The sequence below is a fragment of the Pongo abelii genome, chromosome 9 (assembly GCF_028885655.2).
Source record: "Pongo abelii isolate AG06213 chromosome 9, NHGRI_mPonAbe1-v2.0_pri, whole genome shotgun sequence".
Lineage (NCBI taxonomy): Eukaryota > Metazoa > Chordata > Mammalia > Primates > Hominidae > Pongo > Pongo abelii.
This window is the reverse complement of record NC_071994.2, coordinates 66,766,039-66,789,139: the sequence shown is the minus strand read 5'-3', so window position 1 is coordinate 66,789,139 and position 23,101 is coordinate 66,766,039. Positions and strand designations below refer to the sequence as shown.

Sequence of the window (23,101 nt, the reverse complement as noted above, 5' to 3'; positions counted from 1 at the left end):
AAGTGATTGGACAAGCTGAGGGACATCATCAAATTTATGTTTTAGACAAACATATTCTGGCTGTTGTGTGGAGATGGCCCAGAAGAGAAGGTAGCTGGAGGTGGGGGCAGGGGTGAGAGTCAGGGGCCTGCCTGGAGACAGGAGGGGAGCTTGACCCAGTAGAAATAGCTCACACTCGTGCGTGCTTCTGCCTGGCCTGGTCAGACACCACAACGTGATCTCACCTAAGCCTCACAATTACCCCATTACTATCACCATTTTGTTGTTAACGGTAAGCAGAATTATTATGTGCTTGGTGTGTGCTGGAAATGGTGTTAAGTGCTCTCCCTGGATTATCTCATTTAATCCTCACCAAAGCCCTGTGAAGCTGCTAGCTCCAATTGACACACAAGGAAATTAAAACAGATCATAAAGCTAAAAGTGGCAGAGCTGGAATGTGTGTCCAGGCAGGCTGACTCCAGTGAAGTGCCCTGAACCCCTATCCTATGTTGCCTCCCAAGTGAGAATAGTAAGGTGCACAGCAGCTACCAGCTTGTGTCTCTAAGGTGTGGCAGCGCAGGGACTCTGAACAAAGTGTGGGGCTTGGCGAGAAGCGGTGGGCATAGACCTGGCGGGACCTGGACAGAGACTGAAGGAGGCACTGGAGGGAGTCTAGGATGCCTCCCAGGTGCCTGGCTTTGCAGGAGCATGGATGGTGTGCTGTTCGAAGGTTGCTGCCAGCAATGGAGGAAGAGCAGGTGTGAGGAGGAGGAGACAACGTATTTTGCACCCAAGGCTGTGGGAGATGCAGTGGTGAGGCCCTGCTTCAGCTGGATAGAGCTCTGAAGAGGGGCTGAAATTATCCCCATGCCAGGCCCCAGAAAGTTCGGGTGAAGTATGGAGCTAGTGAGCACAGAGCAGAGCTCAAGGTCCTCCCTGGCACCACAAACCCATCTAGGGAGTGCTTAGGGTCATAGCAGGGACCCTGTCATTTCCTTTGACACACAGGGCTCTGTGACATGGAAGATTCTGGCCAAGACCCTCATGCTGCCTTGTTCCTCTGGGCCCTTGCTGCCCCTGTAGGAACAGGAGAGGCTGGCAGACCTGGCTGGGGCCTGGGGCCTGGGCTGGGAGCCCTCCAGTTTGGGCCAGTTGTGGATTAAGGGGGACAGTCTCTTTCCCCCATCTGCTATTCAGAGGCCCCTTTGCAAAGCACTGCCGTGGCCTGGTAGCAAGCCTCCCCTGTGCGCTGAGAGCCCGTACCCTCCATGCATGTGTTCTTGGTTGGGGATGACCCCTGGGATCAGCCAGAAGGCTCCAGTGACTCAGGAGGGGCCCCCCAGGGGTCCCAGCCAAGGTAGAACTGCAGTGGAAGGGTGGGGGTTTCCTGAGGCTACTCAGGCCCATCTCAGAGGGCAGCTGCCAGTGGGGATCAGAGAGCAGAGCTGCCTCCCAGGAGCCACGGTTTAGCCCAGCAAGGACCCTCTTATCTGTCTGTGAGGCAGCTGGCGGGTTTCTCCTGGCCACACCTGGACATGCCCTAGAGTATTCTCTACCTACAGCCCCAAAGAGTGCAGACCCAGAGCCCAGAACCTGTTTTTTTGTTGTTGTTGTTGTAGTTGTTGTTTTTAGATGGAGTCTTGCTCTGTCACCCAGGCTGGAGTGCAGTGGTGCAATCTCGGCTCACTGCAACCTCCGCCTCCCAGGTTCAAGTGATTCTTCTGCCTTAGCCTCCTGAGTAGCTGAGATTACAGGTGCACACCACCATGCCCGGCTAATTTTTGTATTTTTTTTTACTAGAGACGGGGTTTTACCATGTTGGGCAGGCTGGCCTCAGACTCCTGACCTCGTGATCTGCCCCCCTCCTCCTCCCAAAGTGCTAGGATTACAGGTGTGAGCCACCGTGTCTGGCCAAACCTGGTTTCTTGAGCAACTTTCTTAATTGCTTTGGCCCTGGTTTGCTCAACTGTAAAATGGGGATGGCAGCCAACCCCTCCCTCCTGCGTTGCTCTGAATATGAATTAACTGACGTGAGTGAAGTGCTTTGAGCAGGGCCTGATGCGTGATGTGTACTAGGACCCTTTTCCCTCACAGCTCGTCGCTGCTGCTGATGGCAATGGCCACTGCTCCCTGCAGGCTGGCATAGCAGAGGGGCAGGTGGTGGCCATGGCTGCCTTGCCCTTCACCTGGCTTGGCAGTTTCCGCCACTGTCACCACCACCACACAGGGGCTTGGCACTCTCCTGTCTCACCTCCAGAGTACCTATGGAAGCTCCAAAGGGGCAAACCTTGGTGTTGTACCCACTTTTCATCCCTGGGAGGAATATGGCCTCAGCCAGGCCAAGGGGTCCCCAGCTGAGGTGTGAACCTGAGGGGCCCAGGCCCACAGGCCTCTGGCAGCTATGAGCTCTGGGAGGCTGAGCCGAGGCTGAGTCCTGGTGCTGCCTTGGCCTGGTGCTCAGGACCTCTCCTGCCCAGGTGACGGGGTTTGACAGCGTGGATGATGAGTCCAAGCACAGTGACCACATGTTTTCCGACAAGAGCCCGAACCCAGACGTCTGGACCAGTGAGCAGAACCCACCCTACAGCTACTACCTGTACTACATGTATGCCAACATCATGGTGCTCAACAACCTCCGCAGGTGCGTGAGGCCTGCCCTCTCACATGCTTGGGTTCATGTGTTAGTACACACACACATGCACACACATGTACACACACATGCATGTGATCCTTGTGTTCATGTGCATCTGAACCAACACGCATGTCCATGTGCCCACACACCTCAAAAACACACAGCACTTTCCAGCCTGCTATATGAGGCATGTCTCCACATGATCACACACATGCAAACATGCCCACCATAACACACATGCCAGTACAGACATATGTCATGTACAGTATGCAATGCAGCCACAGTCCACATGTGTCCACACATTTATACGTACACACATCAGGGCACACTCCATGTGTACCTGTACATCCCTGGGATAATGGAAGCATAGGACATGCTATCACACATGCACGTTCACTTACTGCCACACCAACAACGTCCACACGTGCATATTTTCGTTCAGCAAATCACTGCATCTGGCATGCGATAGGCACTGCCCTGGGCACTGGACAAATAACAGGGAACAAAACAGACTAAATCCATGCATGCCCTTACAGGCATAGGCTCCCACCAATATGCACACAGACGAGGCACACGTGGCCAGGAGTTAGCTGCCCAGGGCAGCAGGACACTGAGCCATTCCCTTCCCTACAAGTCTTGCATCCCACTTTCCCCTGCTGGGCCCTGGGGCCTCTCTAGCTCAGCCTAAACTGGTGCTAGTTGGTGGGTGTGGAGGTTTTGAATGCGGTACTGATTGAAAGAAATGGACTGGCAGGGTGGAGGCAGTCCTGGGCTGAGCTTTTGGAGATGGGGGCTCTGGTTCTGGCTTTGCTACTGACCTGTTTGGTAGCATGGAACATAGACTTCACTCTCCGGGCCTTGGTTTGCCCATTTCCGTAAAACAGAGGTCAGACTCCGTGGTTTCTCATGTCCTTCCCTGCTCTGGAGTTCTACGAATGCCGGACACAAGGCTGGGAGAGGAATTCAGGAGAGTGGCTGGAGGGCACAGCAGGGTCTCTTTCTACTGCGAGGCCCACTCTCTGCCCGTAGAGATGATGCTTCTTGGTTCTAAGGGGCCCCGGGGCCTGGGCCTCTGCATTTTAGGAGGGGTAGTTTCCAGGGTGCACTGGGTCAGCATAGCTGACCATGGGTGGTCATTTCCCCTGGAGCTGGCCCTGAGCTGAGGCTGCAGGCCCCAGGCAAAGCCAACTGGGGGGGCCTTCCTGATTCAGAAACCCCTTCTCTTACAGGGAGCGCGGCCTGAGCACGTTCCTGTTCCGGCCACACTGTGGGGAGGCCGGCTCCATCACCCACCTGGTGTCTGCCTTCCTCACTGCTGACAACATTTCCCACGGGCTGCTCCTCAAGAAGGTAACCAGGCCACTCTCGGGAGCCTGTCCTGAGTGACTGCCCTGCCCTGGGCTCCTGGGAGGCTCAACCAGTGAGGCCAGAAGGCTGGGCCCTCTTCTGGGCTGGGATGTCTGTCCTTATCTTGGCTTTATTTTTAATTATGAAAGTAATATAATCAAACTCATCACAATTTTGATTTTCCAAAAACTGGAGAAATGGAAAAAAGCCAGCCCTTATGCTATTACGTTAATAGAAATAGCCATTATTAGCTTTTTAGTATATCTAATTTCCATCTTTTATCCACAGCATATTTTTAATGAGTTTATTATCATAATGAACACAGAATTTGGTTCCTGCCTTGTCCCTTACTGTTGTATGACAAGCATTTTTTGATGCTGCAACATAATATCTATGCTCCTCCTTCCAAAGGCTGTTGTTGGATGAAGGGTCTGCCACTTTGTCTGTAATTGACTCAACCAGTCCACACTAGTTGGACACAGAGTCCATCCACCTTTTCACTGGTGTACCCTTGAGCTCTGTGCATACAGTCTTCTCCATATTTTGGATCACTTTCCATTGGCACAACGTTTGATCAAAATGCTCCCTTTCTCTGATCCCGGTGAGGTGTAACCATGGGTCACATTTTTGGGTGGGGTGGGTGCTACAGTAGAAAACCACTCTATCCTGGGCAGGTCCACCCCTCCCATCCCTTCAGGGATCATCTCCCAGGAGCTGGAGTGTTTATAGTCTCAACCTGGCTGTTTGCAGTCAAAGCAATACAACAGCTAAAGTGCGGCATCTTCTAGACTGGGTCCATGCCTAGGAGAAAGGAGCTGAAGGTGTAGGCTGGAGTGGGCTACCCTTCCTGCCCTGAGCCTTGCCTCCAGTTTGGAGCAAGAGTGAGCACTTCCAACAGTGGGTAGAGGCACCAGGGAGGGCTGGAATGCAATGTAGGAATGAGATGAACAGTGGGGAAGGGGAGAGTGGGTCTGAGTGTCCTGGCTTCGAGGAACTCGGGTTGAGGACTTGGGCAGACATGGTTCAGACCCCTGGTTTCCACTGGTGAATGCTTCTTCCCTTCCTTTCTCCCTTCTCCCCTCTCTGGCACTTGTCACATGAGTTCGGTGGTTCTTTTGCAGAGTCCGGTATTGCAGTATCTCTACTACCTTGCTCAGATCCCCATTGCCATGTCTCCTCTTAGCAACAACAGTTTGTTCCTCGAATATTCCAAGAACCCTCTGAGGGAATTCCTGCACAAGGGACTGCATGTTTCTCTTTCCACCGATGACCCCATGCAGTTCCACTACACGAAGGTAAGGACTTTGGGGTGAGGACAGTAGTGCCTCAGTAGGCACCAGTCCTAGCCTGTCCTCCCATTTCAGGAACCTGAGCCCATGGCTCAGTTCTGCTTTTGGGATGGGGTTGGTGGCCCAGTGAAGGCAGGAAGGAAGCCACTGTTGGGGGAAAATTGTGCCTTTCAGGAGCCCTTTCTTTGGGGTTCTTGAACCCTCAAAGGCACAATTTAGTATCTTTGCCTTCCTCTATTTTCTCTTTCTTTGACATTTATGAGCTCTGTGACCTTGGTAAAGTTATTAGATTTCTGGATCAAGTTCTTCTTCATCTGTAAAATGGAGATAAAATTTTCTCTGTCCCTACCCTATGAGGATTCATGAAGATAATGAATCAAAGGGTCTAATATAGTGTCTGCATATATTCAAAATGGTTGCTACTTTTTAAATCAATGCTATTATAATTTCTACACTTTGGGTCTCTGGGAAAATAAAAGAGGAAGGTAACGGTGGTGTCATGCATGGGGACTAGCCGCAAGTGTACCTAGCACGTTTTGATGGTGTTGACAAGACCAGCCATTGCTTAACAAAAACAGAAGCACCAGAGTCTTTTAGGACAGAGGTTCTCCAACCTCTTGGTCTCTGGACCCCTTTATACTCTTAAGAATTGAAGCTTTCAAAGACCTGTTGTTTATGTGGGTTATATCTACTGATATTTAACCATGTTAGAAATGAGTAAGAAATTTTAAAGTATTTATTATCTCATTTAAAAACCACATCAATAAACCAATGAAATGTTACATAATAATGATTTTTTCCTCTGAAAAGTAAGTTTCCCCTGCCTTTGTTTTGCATTTTTAAGCCTCTTTAATGTCTTAATGGAAGTCAGCAGGACTCTCCTAGCCACTTCTGCATTCAATTTGTTTTTAATCAAAATATGTAAAAATAGAAATCTTGCTTCATGAAAATACATAATTGGAAAAGACAAGACCTTTCGAAAGGTCTTAGGACCCTCAGGGGTCCTTGACCTGTACTTCGAGAACCATTGCTCTAGGCTACAGCGGCAGTGGGGTGGGGAAGAGGTCACAGAGGGCTTGTGATGAATAGACACTTCACATCCCAGAAGGGAAGCAAAACCATAGCTCAAACGCAGATCATTCTGGGATTACACCATTTTACCGCTTATCCTATGATCACTTCTCATTTTTTTGTGATGTTCCATCTCTGCTTTTAGTACTTTACTCATCTATCTATCTATCTATCTATCTATCTATCTATCTATCTATCTATCTATCTATCTATTGCAAACTTAAGAAAACAGTGTGTTAAAAAGAAAAGCTAGAGGGCAAATGCTAAAAGTGGCATGACTAGAGGGCTTGTCACAGGAGAGCAGAGACTGCCATCCCTGATGACTGGCACAGGGCTTCAACATGAGATCTCAGTGCTGGTCAATGAATAAATGTGGAGGTGTGATTTTAAATCTCTCTTTGATAACCTGTGATTTCACAGAAGAAAAGATCTTAGGCTTTGAAGGTGTGATGTTTGATGACCCAGGTGCCATTTAGTGAGGAAAAGTTAAACCCGCAGTGTCTGATGTTGTTAGCTTTGGACATGTGTGAACGATTGACATGGATATCCTCCCGTCTAATCCACATGCTTTGGGTGGGGGGGTGCGGTCTAGGAAGCACTTATGGAAGAATATGCCATTGCAGCTCAAGTGTGGAAGCTGAGCACCTGCGACCTGTGTGAGATCGCCAGGAACAGCGTGCTGCAGAGCGGCCTCTCGCATCAGGTATGGAGTGTAACGGTGCTGCCTGTGTCCCTCCTAGGAAGGCTGCCTGCTGTGTGCCAGGAGCCTTCCAGGCACTGGGGATCTGTGATGAACACAGCAGGCAGGGCCTCTGAGACACTTAGGCACAGGGAGAGAAGACGCGGCAGCCTCCTGTGTTTTCATGGCTGCTTCCTCACCCTTCTCAGACCTCTACGCCTCCTCAGAGAAGCCTTCCCTGATTGCCCATTCTAAAGTAGCCACACACTTGCTATTATTCTCTATCCCCTTAATCTGTTTTTCTCCATACCATTTATTCCTGCTGATATTTAGTTATGTGTTTTTCTGTCTTTCCCTCTAGCATGTAAGCTCTGTGAGGGCAGAGGCTTGTTCAGAATTATATCCCTGGGCCCTAGATAGTCCCTGGCACATAGCAGGCGCTCAATATTTCTTGAATAGATGAACAGTATCTAGACTGAATAAAAATCTAGACTATGGGACTCAGACATCTGTCATTTTTTAAAAAGTCTGATGAGGAGCTGGCACTGAGACCCATGTTCTGATGTATCTTAGGTCCCCCGACACCTCCCTGGGTGATGTCACTGGTTGGGAAGAGGTTGCATTAGGGGCTGTGCTTGTCGGATGATGATGCAGCAGAGTTAAAGGCTTAAGATTCTTTTCATGCGCAGTGTGGTGCCTTGGATTGGCCCTCCCCAGGAACATTGTCCTTGTCAGCTCTCAGGAGGGACTTCTTAGAGTCTTACCTCCTTCCCCTTGCCTTTCCCATCCCCAGCAGCTGCTGCAGACCTTATCTTTCCTCTCTGATCAAGGAAAGCACAGCCAGGAATGAAGGGTTGTCTGAGGATGACTGAGGTTGTCAGGGTGACATCCTTGAGGACACAGAGGCCAGCAGGAATTTTAAGAGTTCTGTGGGGATAAGATGTCCTGACCAAAGATCTGCTTCAGGGGGACTACTCTGACTTGCTGTGACTGATGTCAAAGCTGCCCACATGGCTATAGAAAGTGAATCAAAAGTATATAGTTTCATTTGTATTTCTCTTGGTCCACAGGAAAAGAAAAAGTTTCTGGGACAAAATTATTATAAAGAAGGACCTGAAGGAAATGATATTCGAAAGACAAATGTGGCTCAGATCCGGATGGCATTTCGATATGAGACCTTATGCAATGAGCTCAGCTTCCTGTCTGATGCTATGAAATCAGAAGAGATCACCGCCTTGACCAACTAGGTCCAGCATTTAACATGCATTTTAACTTTTTGGTTCAATTTCAAGTCTGCTGTGGCTAATAGTGGTCAAGATTCCGAACTAGGACTTTCCTCTGTGAAGAGGATGCCTCTGAAGAAATTTTAAACTGGTGATTTTGGTTGCACTTTTCACTTTAAGATTTAACATGCTCACTTGTTAGTATTTCTGAGTAACAAGATGGTGACTTTTCCTTGGGGATCTGGGAGCTGAGCACTTGTCTATACTTGTTCCTAATTTTCCAAGTATTTCTCTTGAAACTGCCAGTGCCTGAACTGTTGGGGCCAGGATTTTCCCTGGTCAGATGCCAAGTAACATGTGGTTTTCTGCCATACTTTTCTCCATTGGCCCAGGTAGGCTAATTGGTAGTTGTTCATTTCAGCCTCTGGATGGCTGGCTGCCTTAAACACAATCAATTTCAAAGCTCCATTTCATAAAGGGGCTACTTTGAAGGAGTTAAGATGGAAGACTTCCTTCTTGACAGTTTGTGTTTTTAGTGAATTTCTTAAACCGTTTTATTTAGCCCTCCTCCCCCCTTTCTAGTTGGAAGCCAAATGTACTCATGAAAACAGCCACTCCTATTCTGAGTCTTGGTTTCTTCACCTAGAAAGTGAGGGTTTGGACTAGATGAGTGGCTTTCAGGGTGTTCTGTGAATCTCCTCATGAATACTTTAGGGTGGGGGAGGGAAGGGAGTGAGTGATGCTCAGGGGCTGTCAAAGTGACTGTGTTCATCAGTTTTACACTGGGGCTGCTACACAATATTTTCATTTGAATGAAGAACTTCAAAAAGCACAGGACTAGATGATCTCTGTTCCTTTTGGCTCTAATATGCTACAACTGTAGGCCAATTATCACTTTACCAATTAAGAGTTAGGCCAGATAAGTGAAATTTAACTTAAGGTCACACAACTAATAAGTAATAGGCCTACAACTGGATTTCCTTATTCCAAATCCTGTCTTTTCCCCACTATTCCATTAGACCCCACAAATGTTAGTTGTGTGTGTGTGTGTGTTTTTTTTTTTTTTTAATCACTGTAACCAGGTGCATTTTTTTAAGGCAAAATTTCTCCCTTATCTACTATGACGACTTCAGAAGATACAGTGGTCCCAGGGGCCAGGTAGAAAGCATTTTTAAAGACCAATCTGAATTAAGCTTTATCAATGTACTCTTTATCTGTGTTACTAGTGCCTGGTATGTAGTAGGTGCTCAATAAATGCATATTGAATAACTAAGTGAATTTCTTTTGGCAACTTTTTAAGGACATGTGCTCTTAGTACTTAAGAGGCTGCTCAAAGACCTTCCTATCTATTTCTGTGGTCAAATTCAGACTACAGGAGGTCTTTTTGAATCATTATAGTTAGAAGAAGAATCCGATTTCTGCCTGTGAACTTATTTGACTTTAGATTGTCTCATCTTGTGACTTTATAATGCCTGTCCCCTCCACTGGTCAATTAAGCATATGGAACTATAAATGCAGTCTTTTTACTAGGCAGATATATATGCTATCTTACAGCTAATTATGAAATTGAATGAAAATCCATTGTTATCTTAGGGATTAGTTTTTTTAAGCCCCCATTTATATACATTTGCCCTAACATAGGAAGTATTGTGTAGTTTCTCATTGTCATTTTATCTGTATCAAGTATCTTTTTTTAAATTGTTAAATAAAGTGAGCTAGGACTGTGGCTCAATAATTTAAAACTATTTAATCATATTTAAAGCAAATGTTAAAGTTTTTTTACTCTTAAGATTGGGCACCATGAAAAGCTATCAATAATAACAGCTAATTTATCTTTTACTAAGACTCAGACATGAATGACATTCACTAGGAAAACTCAAAATTTTCAAACTGAAGCTCACTAGACCCAGAAGATAAATCTTCTTTTGTTATTTTCTCTAAATTCTACCCTGTTATAGTTCATGAGCAAAGCTATACATGTTCATTTCCTTTTCCTGGGATATTATTTTAGTCTGTCCAGCTAACACCTTGTTGGGTTTTACCTGTCCTGCAAGCTTTCTGACATCTTTTCTATAGCATTTTGTGCTTTTATTACATTGCTATACTTAATTGGCCTTTTGGGGGACAGATCCCTACTTTCCTTTGTGTTTGCAATTGGAATAAAAGGCAATTAATTGTATACTGGCTTAGGTTTCTAAAGCAACAGTTTTTGAGGCAGTTATCCCTTCTTTATCCTTAAGGGCTCAAGTTCACTTTATGTGTTACTTCAAATTGTACCGCTGAAACGATCGACATCATTGCTCTTTGCCTCATGAAAACAAATCACAGCTCCTGGGTTGTTATTTTTCATGGCCTCTTGGATTAAAAAAGAGCTGAAAGCACTTTTCTCTTGCTTTCTCTTTACTTCTGAGTGTTGGTGAAACAATATTCTTCGTTTCCTGGGTTTGAGACATGACTGAAGGTGATATACCCAAATACTCTGCCTGAACTATGATCATTATAAAGAACAAGTGTAACTAGGGGAATACTAACCAGATAAACATAGTTCCTTGGAAATTTTTGCAATTAGTAAGATAGAAGATGACACAGAGTAAGACTATAAACAGCTGCAAGAGTGTCAAAACCTATCTCTGCAAAGGCTTTTATGTCTTTTGACAGTAAAATGTGCATTTCTCCACAGTATGATAGAGTCAATTTAACTACCAACTGCCACTCATTCTTATGTCCTTGCACTTTTCAGCACTAAGATTCTAGAGCACGATGTTTCTCTAATTACATTCTTATATTTTGGAAATGATTTTACAAGTTAAACAAACTACAATAGGGTTGAGCATTTTATTTTTACTGTCTGTTGGAGTAGGGGTCCACAACTCCTGGGCTGTGGACAGTACTGGTCTGCTGCCTGTTAGGAACGAGGCTGCACAGCAGGAGTTGAGCCGCGGGTGAGTGAGTATTACTGCCTGAGCTCCACCTCCTGTCAGGTCAGCAGCGGTATTAGATTCTCAAGGAGCATGAACTCCATTGTGAACTGCGCATACGAGGGATCTAGGTTGCATGCACCTTATGAGAATCTAACTAATGCCTGATGATCTGAGGTGGCAAAGTTTCATCCCGAAACTATTCCCACCCCAACCCTGGTCTGTGGAAAAATGGTCTTCCATGAATGCAGTCTCTGGTGCCAAAAAGGTTGAGGACTGCTACAGCAGGGTGAAAAGACATAAGAACAAATGAGTCTGTTGTCAGCTGCTTATGTTTATATTATATTGCCATTGTGTGGCCCAGCATAAATGTGAGTGACCTGTTAACTTCCCTAATCTCCAAGTAGTTTTCTTATTCCTGGATAGACTAAGCTTGACTTCAGACAATAACAGTTAAAAATGCAAATTCTTCAGACTACCTTTTAATAAACTCAACTTCCCAATGTTAAAAATCACCAAATCAAAAGATATTTTCAAGCAGCCTTTTCTCCCGGATATATATTAGATATAAGGAAATCAAGTCCAATTTGAAATGAATTTTAAAACAGCACACAAACATCACAAGCCCCCAGCTCACAATATAAAATAGTTCTCTAAGGAATATAAACATTTAGTATATTAGAATGTGAAATTACATAGGAAAAGAATCTCTTCAATTAGCTAAAATTACTTGCGAAAGATTATTTATTGCACAATTTATCAGTGGGTACTAAGAATAACACAGATACTATTATTCTCAACCTCTAAATTCAGTACATAGTAAAATTCATTTTCTCAAACTAAGGTTCTATACATAATTGGAGTAAACCCTCTGTTATTCAGTTAGGATAGGGAAAACAAATTCCTTAGAGTTCATGAAACCACTTCACAAATCCTAGAAGGCACACATTATATTTCCTATCATAGTAAGTACATTTAAGTACTTCATATTTAAAAAAGACAAAGCTGTACAGAATACAAAAAGTGTACATTTTATCCATTAAACAAATTTACAACTTTTACGATTAGTTATTACAGTAGAACTGACCTAACATTCACATCTAAATAATTATCACCCAGTTTAATAGAGCGAACAGAGAGCTGTGCTCATTTATTTGATAAGGCTAATAACATTTTATATTCACAGTAGATCAGTAAGTGTCTTGGAGCTCATATTGTAAAATAAAAAGGTTTCGGCCCTATTGAGTCACTGGGCTCATTGTTAAATAACTCCTTGAAAGGTGAAGGATTCTGGGGGATAAAATCATTGGCTATCCCTGGAAAGATCCAAAACTTTGTAAGGTAACTTTGTTCACTTTTCAGAAACATTTTAAAATTAGGTAATCTGAATTAAACTCAGCAAGTCTAATCTAAAAGGACAATTTAAAGTCTTAGAGCTGGAAAAGATTTCAGCGGATCATCTATCCCAAGGTTTTCAAAATATGTTCCATGGAATACTAAGAATCTATGGAGGAGATACAGGGTTCTGCAAATTTGACTTGAATTTAATTAAGAAATTTTTTTTAAAAACGACTCCCACTATGTGTGTGTTACTCACCAAATTCAAACATGCTGGATATCACCAATGCATTAATGTTTTTATTCATTGACTTAATCACATTTATAGTATATAAAGTTTATATAATAAGGAAATTTATAATAATATGACTTTTATATAGTGGGGTATAAGGGTATGTGTGTATGCACATGTGTTTAAAGGCTCTGTAAGATTTTCCTTGAAAAAGTTTTTGCTGCTGAAATAGTGTGAAAACCACAAATAAATTCTCAGTTTCTAAAGGAGGAACACATAAACAAGAGTAAGAGACTTTCTGAAGGTCACACAACCACCAAGTGCATTGCCAGGTTGATATGATGGAACCCCTGGTACTCTGCTTACATAAACCTCCATAGGGAGTAGTTAGCTATTTAGTACTTAGCTGTCCCATTATGAATGTCAATGGATTAGTCTTCAGTATTTTTGGGGGCGAAATCAAGCTACCCCTGGCCAGATGTTTTTCCTTGAAATTGATTTAATTTTATTTGCTTGCCTATTAAAATCCTATTACCCAGAAATTCGTCATCAGTAAGTGGCAACTTAAATTGTGTACCCTGGTTTAGGAAAATAGTAATATTTGCAACTTATGAATGATAAGTTAGAAAAGTTACATGGAATGTTAAATTTTAAAGGAGATAGGCCCTTGTTTTATTACATGCTGAAATGTTAATGTTAGAAATTTTAGTTCATAAGCAAAAAAATGGTTGAGGTGCGACTGAAGATCACAATTCCATTATTACTATATTCTTTCAGAATATTTTAATGGAAAGAGTATTTCAGTGGAAGTACAGTGAAACAGTAAGAATGCCAAATTATCTTCTAATTTTCATAAGTATTTTATGTATATATGGTAAAAAAAGCCTCACTCTATTTTCTTTTTTTTTTTTTGAGAAGGAGTCTCGTTCTGTCTCCCAGGCTGGAGTGCAGTGGTGTGATCTAGGCTCACTGCAACCTCCACCTCCTGGGTTCAAGCAATTCTGCCTCAGCCTCCTGAGTAGCTGAGATTACAGGCACCTGCCACCATGCCCAGCTAATTTTTGTATTTTAGTAGAGACAGGGTTTCGCCATGTTTGCCAGGCTGGTCTCAAACTCCTAACCTCAAATGATCTGCCCACCTCGGCCTCCCAAAGTGCTGGGATTACAGGTGTGAACAACTGCACTGGCCTATTGTCTCTTAATCTAAGAAATTTGAGGACTCTGAAATCTCAGAAAGATGTTCTCAAGTTAAGGAAATAAAAGCACCATAAACCAATATTAAATGACCTATAGTAATTTAGAAATATAAAATTTAGTATTTGTGATGCAGAATAATTTCCTTCTGAAACTCCAAGATGTGTGAGCATTATCAAAGCCATTTAGAACAGTTACCCAGCTGTGGGAAAGCATTTCCAGAACAGCCAAGAAAATTCCCCAGGAGAAATCCATTTGCAAAGGAAAGTCACACCCAATTTTGTAGACCTCACCCAAATTATACAGTATGGCAAAAACAAACAAACAAACCTTTAAGTACAGTAGTTCCAAAACACACTGCTAAAGTTATGAAATAACTGTGGATCATTTCAAGTAAAAATTATTAAAGGAGCAATAATTAACCACAAGGGGGCATATATATATACTCCTTAGATTCCAGCAGAAAGACTAGTTTTAAGTAGTAACATGCACTTTGAAGTATTCTACATTTTCAGTCACTTAAAATTTCCTCTCTCAGATGGCTACAACTTTTTAATATTTGAGGTTTATTTTATATCTAAGTAAAAGGATTCCAGAATACTCCTGCCCTGCAAAACAGTAGTGTTTCAGAAGCCTCTGGAAGTGTTGCTGTTACCTTTAGCAAAGAATTCAAGAGCTATTAGTTGTAATAATACAAATTTGAACAGATAAATAATAGGAAAATATGGTCTAAAACAGTAGCAAATTTTAGTACCACAAATGGAAGACATGGGAAGTTTATTTTTAAAAGGGGGACAAATGATCAGAATAGCAAAAATAAAAGAGTGGGGAAAATGGATTTTTCTGTGTCTGTGCCACAACCCTACATTCTTCCCCCACGACCAAATATTTGAGCCCACAATAGCAACAGAAGACTTTCACTTCAAGGTCATGGCCTGTGGGGCTGGCCTGCCTCATCAGCCATGTTAAGAATATAGTTAGCCATATCATCTTCAGTGGGTGCATCTGATACCACCCAAGATTCATTTGCTCCAGTCATCTGTAGGCGACAAATAGGGCAATTCCTGTGTCGATCACTCCTATTAGAGAAGTCAAAACAAGAACAGTTTGCTTTTTCTTCTTTTTTTAAAAACAGGATCTTATTTAAAGTAATACATGCACATGGCTTTTAAAAAGGAAATAGCATAGAAACATACAGTGAAAAATAAATCCCTCCCTCCTATCTCAATCTTCAATTCTCTTTCCCAGGGGCAACCACAGTTACCAGTTTCTTATATATTCCTCTAGAGATAGACTAAGCTAGATTAAGCTTATGTGTACACACATGCACGCACGTGCACACACACACATTTCTCCACTTGTCAATATATCTTATAGACTATTATGTATCAGCACCTGTTAGAGCTGTTTATTCTTTTTAACATACACTGTATCACTATGCCGTAATTTGTTTAACTAGTCTCCCGCAGAAGGACATTTAGTTTTTTTCTTTTCCGTCTTTTGTTGCTACCAACAATGCAGCAATTCGCATCCCCATACCTAAACAGGTAAAGTATTCCTTTATAATAAAAATTCCTTCTGAGTCCTAAGAGGAAATTCCCTCGCATCAATGGAAGATTTGGTCAACGTGTCAAGTATAAATGCTTATTTGTGATTATTTAAATGGAAGCCATTACTCTAGGAATAACTTCTTGGCAGTGGCAGGGGAATATGACAAGAGGAAAGGATATTATTAATTATTTTTCTAAGAAATATCTACATGACTTTCAACAATATATCTACCTGTTGCTTGCTTAAAGGTCTGAAAAAATTCCTATGGCTCATAAGCAACAGGAAGACTTATATAAAAATGGAGCATACAAAGTTAAAAGAAAAGATAAACTTTACATGCACAATAATTTTTCTGGCAGGGAAAGAACTCATATATGATCACTTAAATAAGATTATGTTTTCGAAAAGGATTTTTTTCTCGTCAAACATTATTTTGGTAATTTAAAAAATACCATATTTGAGCCAGAGACATATCATGCAGGGAAAAATATTTTTCTTTTCATCTCTCAGTGAAATCTGGGACCAAAGTAATTATTTATATCAACTGCTCTTTGGCTTTTATGCAGAAATTTAGAACTCTGTTCCAAAAACTAAATGTGAAAGCTAGAGCTGGCATATATTATTTAGGTTGATTTCTAGTTCTTCAGAGATATTTTACAAGATAATTATATGTATGCTCTTCTGTGCACAAAACATCACAATTTAAAAATAGTCAACTTCTGCTTCCAACCAACAGAGGCTAGATTTATCTTCCCACCTAAAATTACTAGAACAATGGTTTCATATAATCTTTCAAATAAAGCACTGGCCATCAGACAACAAAGGACAGTGATCCCTGGGACATGGGAGTCAAAGAAGGTGAGACCTATACTTGCCTCAGCTTACAGCCTCGAGAGTTTCTAGCCCCTGATCAAGAAGGAGGAAGCTTGATGGAACATGGCAAACTCCCTGAGCTGAACACACAGAGCTGAGAATCTTGGGGGGCCAAACAGCTAGGGTTTACAGGGCAGGGTAATGGGAAGCTGCACAGAGGGAAAATTCCAGAGGTCTACAGAAGTGTCCCCGCCAGAATACTCAGCAGAGTGCTGATCAGTGTGTGCATGTGAGGACACTACCGAGGCTGAACAATCAATCAAAGGGCTTTGAGGGGACAGTCCCCTAAAGCTCACTGGGCCTGGGATACTGCCTGTTTCACCTGCCAGACTGGAAAGCCTCATAACTCTTGGGGTATTAGTAGAGTTCTCTAAAGGGTCTTGCTATTAGTGGGACATAATTAGTTCTAAACTAAACACTGCTCTGGTCCTGCCTAACAAATCACAAAAGCAAGATCCAAAAGAATCAAACTGTTTCCACGTCACTTAACTATAGTCCAGAAAAAAAGCTCAAGAATATTCATAGGAATACAAAAATATCCCATATTCAAAAAGGTAAAATTCACAAAGTCTGCCACAAAGTCTGGCATCCAGTTGAGAACTACCAGACATACAAAAAAGCAGCAGAAAAATATAATCTATGATAAAGAGAAAAATCAATCACAACCACCCAGAACTAACACAGATATTAGAATTAGCAGATAAAATGGAAAGTTATTATAGCTATATTCTATATAGTTAAAAAAACTAGAGGAAAGCTCAAAGATAGTAAGAAGAGACATGAAAGATAATAAAAACCCAAATCAAACTTCTAGAAATGAAAATTATCAGGTTAAAAAAATACACTGGATAGAATTAATGGCAAGTTAGACACTGAAGAAAAATGGTGAATATGAAGAGATCGCAATAGTAACTATCCAAGATGAAACCCAGAGAAAGACTCAAAGAAGAAAGAAAAAAATAGCACCAGTGAGCTGTGAGACAACTTCAAATGGGCTAATATATGGTAATTGGAATCACAGGAGAGGGGAGAGAAGATAGAAAAAAATCTGAAAAAATAATGGCTGAAAAATTTCCAAATTTGATGACACCGTAAATCTACAAATCCAAGAAGCTCAGTAAACCCCAAGCACAAGAAACAAGAAAAAACTACTCTAAGGCACATCATAATCAAAGTGCTCAAAACCAGTGAAAAGAAAACAACCTTAAAAACAGAGGGAAAAAATGGCACATTACCTACAGAGGAAAAAAGGATGACAGAGTTCTCATTAGAAACAATGCAAACAAGATGAGTGTGAAGCAACATTATTAACATACTGAAAGAAAAAATACTCTCAAGTCTAGAATTCTGAATCAGAAAAAAAATCTTTGAAAAATGATATTCGGACATTCAAAAAGAGCCTATGGAATCTACAAAAATACTACCGGAACTGATACATGAGTTTAATAAGGGTGCAGGATACAAGGTTGATATACAAATATCTATTGTATTTCCACACACTAGTATCAATCATAAATTGACATTTTAAATACCATTTAAAATAGCATAAAACTATGAAATACTTGGGGATAGATGTCAAAGATATGCAACACTGAAAACTACAAAAATTGGTGAGAGAAATTAGAGAAGACCTAAATAAATGGAGAAATATACTGTGTATGTGGATAGGAAGATGCACTAGTAAGAAATTCACTCTCCCTAAATTGATATATTTATTCAATGCAATCTCATATGCGGCTAGTGGGGGTGTAAAATGGCACAAGACTGCTTTGGAAAATAGCTGGCAGCTTTTTAAAAAGTTAAACACACACCTACCATATGATCTAGCCATTCCATGTCCAGGTATTCACCCAAGAAAAAAACCAAAATACATCCATAAAATGACTTGTCCATGAATGTATCTAGTACCTTTATTTTGTAATAGATAAATATGGAAAACAATCTAATTTCCCTCAATAGGTGAATAAACAAGCTATGGTATCCACATAACAGACATTACTCAGCAATAAAAAGGCATGAACTATTGATACATGTTACAACATGAATAAATACCAAGGTAATTAGACTGAATAAAAGAAGCCAGACAAAAAAAGCACATATTATATGATTCCATTTATAAAAATTCATAACTTTTATGGGTGTGTATATATGTCAAAACATATTAAACTGTACATTAAATACATGTAGTTTATTATATGTATTTTATAAATTCTCCTAAACGCTCAAGTCTTATTTTGTAAAATAATGAACTTGACTAGCTGATCTCTAAAGTTCCCTGAGGTCCAGTATTCAAGGATTTATTCCTTCTAAACACATACACAGAATAAATGTAGAAATGAGGAGAAAAAAAGGAGGAAAAAGGGAAATGTTTGATTTTAGACTTAAGTCAGGCACAAATTTTCATACAGCAAAAGAAAAGTGTCAAAACTAAGGTACACCCCCACATTTAATAAATGTTAGGTGTAAAAATAAAAATAGTTTTAACCAGTAGAAGGCATGCCATAAAATTCAAAGTACTAAAGAATAAAATCTCTCTCATACTTAACTACAGTATTTTTGCACTTTTCAAAGTTTATTCATGTACACTATCCCACTGACCTTGGCCTAGCCCATGAATGCAGTAGGTAACTTACCATTTATCAATACACTTCTGACAAAAGCTGTGAGCACAAGGCAGGATGAGGTCAGCCCGCCCGTCCATACAGATACAACACTCCTCCTCATCGGTCAGCTGCTTCACCCTGCAATGTGAAAACTGAGCTGAAACCATTATATTCTCTGTCATTATGCTTTATACTTTGTTTTTGTTGCTTTAAAAAGCATTATTAAACATCTATATGCCCACAGTATAAAGCACAATATGACTCATGTGCAAAATCAGACTAAAATTACTATTATCTTTTAGGGATAGCAAATATATTAGGGAAAAAGTATTAAGAGGGCTACATTTCATAAAGAAATGTAGATAAAAGATAAAAATGTAGATAAAAGATACATTTTGTGATAAAGAAAACACAGGCAAAAGTGGAAATAGTCAAATCTTTCTGGAAATAACTTAGCCCATTTTAATCATATTGGACTTATATAAACAAATTTAACCGATATAGTTATTGCATTAAAGACAGGGATATGGTCTGAGAAACTCATTGTTAGGTGATTTCATTGCTGTGTAAAATATCATAGTGTACTTATACAAACCTAAATGGTTTAGCCTACTACATACCTAGGCTACATGGCATAGCCTATTGCTCCTAGGCTACAAACATGTACAGCATGTTACTGTATGGAACACTGTAGGCAACTGTAACACAATGGTAGGTATCTGTGTATCTAAATGTATCTGAACACAGAGAAGGTACTGTGTAAATATGGTATACAAGATTAAAAATGGTACACCTGTATAGGGCACTTACCATAAATAGAGCATGCGGGCCTGGAAGTTGCTCTAGGTGAGTCAGTGAGTGAGTAGTGGTGAGTACATGTGAAGGCCTAGGACAGGAGTGTCCAATCTTTTGGCTTCCCTGGGCCACAATGGAAGAACTGTCTTTCTTGGGCCACATATAACATATACTAACACTAACAATATCTGATGAGCTAAAAAAAAAAATTGCAAAAAAATCTCATAATGTTTTAAGAAGGTTTATGAATTTGTGTTGGGTCACATTAAAGCAATCCTGGGCTGCACGCAGCCCGTGGGCCATGAGTTGAACAAGCTTGGCCTAGGACATTACTGTACAGCACTTGTACAGTAGTGTACAGACTTTATGAACACTGTACATTTAGGCTATACTAAATTTATAAAAAATATATTTCTTTCTTCAATGATAAATTAATCTTAACTTACTATAGATTTTTAACTTTACAAACTTTTTACTTTTAACTTTTTGATTCTTTTTGTAACAACACTTACCTTAAAACACACATTATACAGCTGTACAGAAATATTTTATAAGCTTTTTTCTATTTTTAAGATTTATTTTTTTACTTTCTAAACTTTTTTCTTAAAAACTAAGACATAACACACACATTAGCCTAGGCCTAAACAGGGTCAGGATCATCACCATCACTGTCTTCCACCTCCACCTCTTGTCCCACTGGAAGGTCTTCAGGGGCAGTAACATGCACGGAGCTGTCATCGCCTTTGATAACAATGCCTTCTTCTGGAATACCTGCTGAAGGGCCTGCCTGAGGCTGTTTTACAGCTAACTTTTTTTAATAAGTAGGAGTATACTCTAAAATGATTAAAAAGTATAATAAATGCATAAACCAGTAACATAATTATCAAGTATTACTGTACATAATTGTAAGTGCTATACTTTTATACTATGAGCAGCACAGTAGGTTTGTTTACATCAGCATCACCAAGAACATTTGGGTAATGCATTGCATCACAATATTAGGATGGCTACGACGTCCACAGGCAATAGGAATTTTTTAGCTCCATTATAATCTTATGAGACCACCATCACATATGCAGTCTGTCATTAACCAAAACATTGTTAGGTGATGCATGACCATATAATTTATTCACTATGTGTAACACAAAGCTCTCTAAAATATGGATCCTGCCATCAGAGCCTTACAATGCTGACATTGATAATGGGCATATAAGTGAAAGAATAGTTTAGTCTTAAGTATCAGGTGCTATGAGAGATACAAAGGGAATAAAAAAAGTTTCTGTCCTCCAGGAGCTCTTTCATCTTCTTGGGAAGAAAAAAGATTTCAAACCTTTTGCTCCAGCCACAATTCAGAGAGCCCCTGAATGAGTCATATACCTTTGCAGATGGTATTTTCCTTTCCTGAAACTGCCCTTGTGAGTTTAGTAAGCTCCAACCTTGGTAACTCAGCTCCAAACATCATCATCTCTCTGCTCTCAAAATCAACACTTGCCTCAATGAAAAGACTTAAATATTGCATATTGATTGGCTGGCCTTTCCATAAACTGTAAGTTCTTTGAATATAGGGTGTTTGTCTTAGATTCTCAATAAATGCTTCTTGAAGTGATTTTAATTTCTTTTAACCTTTGTGCTTTTTTGTAATGTTTAAGGTTTTCTTCATCAGACATGTATTACTTTTGTAATCATATGAAAACTGAATGTTCCAAAGTACAGCCACTAGGCTATAAACTTCTTAAGGATAGGAGCTATCACTAATATGTTCCATTCCCTGTTGTGCTTATAGCACTGTATGTAAGGCATTCAGATAGTATTTAAAATTTTTATTTGAATGTAAAAATAAATGTCAAATGTATATTAAATATAGTATGTGCTAAGTAAAGAAGGAAGAGATGAATATATCTCAAACTTGTTGAAAAGATGAGATAGAAAAACAATAGGATTTTAGTAGAGGACTAGGTGCATAAACAAAGTTGTAGAGGTAAAAAGCAAAATCATGTTTGTTTATGTCTGTGTATATGTAACCAGGAAGCTGGCATGATACTTGGGTATGGAAAACTGAGGAAAAAAATTGATTAGATAAAGTGGAGATAATCTTATCCTTAAATGTCAAAATATTCAGTTTGAACGTGTCCTGACAAGCAAACTACAATCAGTGTATAATCAAGGGGAAGTGAACTCCAACTGATATGGTACTTTAGGAAGATAAATTGGGAGTGCAGTATGAGGGACAGTCTAGAGAGAGGAAAACTGGTTAGGACCTTATTTCAGCAATTCATCTGAGAGATAATTAGGTCTAAGAAGCATTATAAAAGACAAATCTTGTATGTGGTAATAGATTAAGTGTTATACGTTAGTAACAGGGAAAAGAGGGAAGCCACTGAATTGGAATGGGAAAACTAAATAAAAACCTAGATGGATATGGGTCTAATGTATCTGAGTTTCTCAGTAGCAGAGAATATAACTGAATCCGTACAGAGTGACAGAATATTCTGAAGGCTGGACTTTAAAAGTGAGAAGCAGCGGACTACAAAGAAGAGCATTGTGGAGAGAGATAAAAGAATGGGAGACACAGAAATAGCCAGTGGAACCAGTACAAAGTTCTCTTAATTTTTTGCTACCTTCTTAGCAGCACAGTGACCAGAAGGAAGGAGAATCTTGTGCTGTTTGTTCCTGTTAGATCACTTGTAGATTGGAGTATTTGGTTCTATGCCTCATACTCTGAAAGGCACACACACGGACAGAGAAAAGATCATCTGGGAAAGCCTCCAGTATGTAGACGAGACCCACATAAACAAAGGCCAAAGGAACTGGGGGTGTTTATCCTTGAGAACAGAAGGTTCAGTGAGAATTTGATGACTGTTTTCAAATATTTGAAAGGCTGGAAAAGAGAACAGATTTGTTTGGAGGAATTCCAGAGGGCACAGCCACTGAAAACAATAAATAGACTAAAGTAACAATAATAATGACAGTTAACTCTTATAGACAAATTATTATGTGTCAAACACTGTTCTAAGCATCTTATGTCTTTTAATTCTCTCAAAAATCCTACAAAGCATATACTACAGTTATCAACCTCTGTTAGAAGATGAGGAAACTGAGGAAACAGTTTGATTTGTCAAAAAAAATCACACAGGAGTGGAGCCAGGATTTGAACACAGGCAACTTGCTGCTAGAGTCTGTGCTGTGCTGCCTCAAGAAAGCTTTTGGCTACTCTGAGGAAAATGAAGCAATAGGAAAAACTTCATAGTGATTAGAGCCATCTGAGTACGAAAAGGCTTGCTTTTTTCAGGCAGTGAGTCTCACATAACTGCAGGTGTTACTTGTACTTGCAAGTCGGACTTGGCAAAATGTGGGTAAGCAGAGTCTTGCTATTCAAA

At 40.7% G+C, this 23,101-nt stretch overlaps 2 protein-coding genes across 8 annotated transcripts in view; one reads left to right on the top strand and one right to left on the bottom strand.

Annotated features, from left to right (window-relative positions):
• Window positions 1-10,601, top strand: part of AMPD3 (adenosine monophosphate deaminase 3) — a 57,601-nt gene extending 47,000 nt beyond the window's left edge. For 5 of the 6 annotated variants that reach the window (XM_054524668.2, XM_054524667.2, XM_024255606.3 and 2 more), the window contains 5 exons: window positions 2,457-2,620; window positions 3,841-3,961; window positions 5,080-5,253; window positions 6,911-7,021; window positions 8,068-10,601. In XM_054524668.2, the coding sequence (XP_054380643.1) occupies window positions 2,457-2,620; window positions 3,841-3,961; window positions 5,080-5,253; window positions 6,911-7,021; window positions 8,068-8,244 (747 nt within the window). In that variant the 3' untranslated portion in view covers window positions 8,245-10,601. The remainder of the gene's footprint in view (window positions 1-2,456; window positions 2,621-3,840; window positions 3,962-5,079; window positions 5,254-6,910; window positions 7,022-8,067) is intronic. The other variant, XR_008511230.2, reaches the window with a different exon arrangement.
• Window positions 10,602-11,864: 1,263 nt separating this feature from the next.
• The window catches only part of RNF141 (ring finger protein 141), a 29,268-nt gene continuing 18,031 nt past the window's right edge, over window positions 11,865-23,101 (bottom strand). The window contains exons 5-6 of one of the 2 annotated variants that reach the window (XM_063727939.1): window positions 18,960-19,067; window positions 11,865-14,981 (exon numbers count right to left, since the gene is read on the bottom strand). In XM_063727939.1, coding sequence (XP_063584009.1) covers window positions 14,831-14,981; window positions 18,960-19,067 — 259 coding nt within the window. In that variant the 3' untranslated portion in view covers window positions 11,865-14,830. 2 annotated transcript variants of the gene reach the window in all.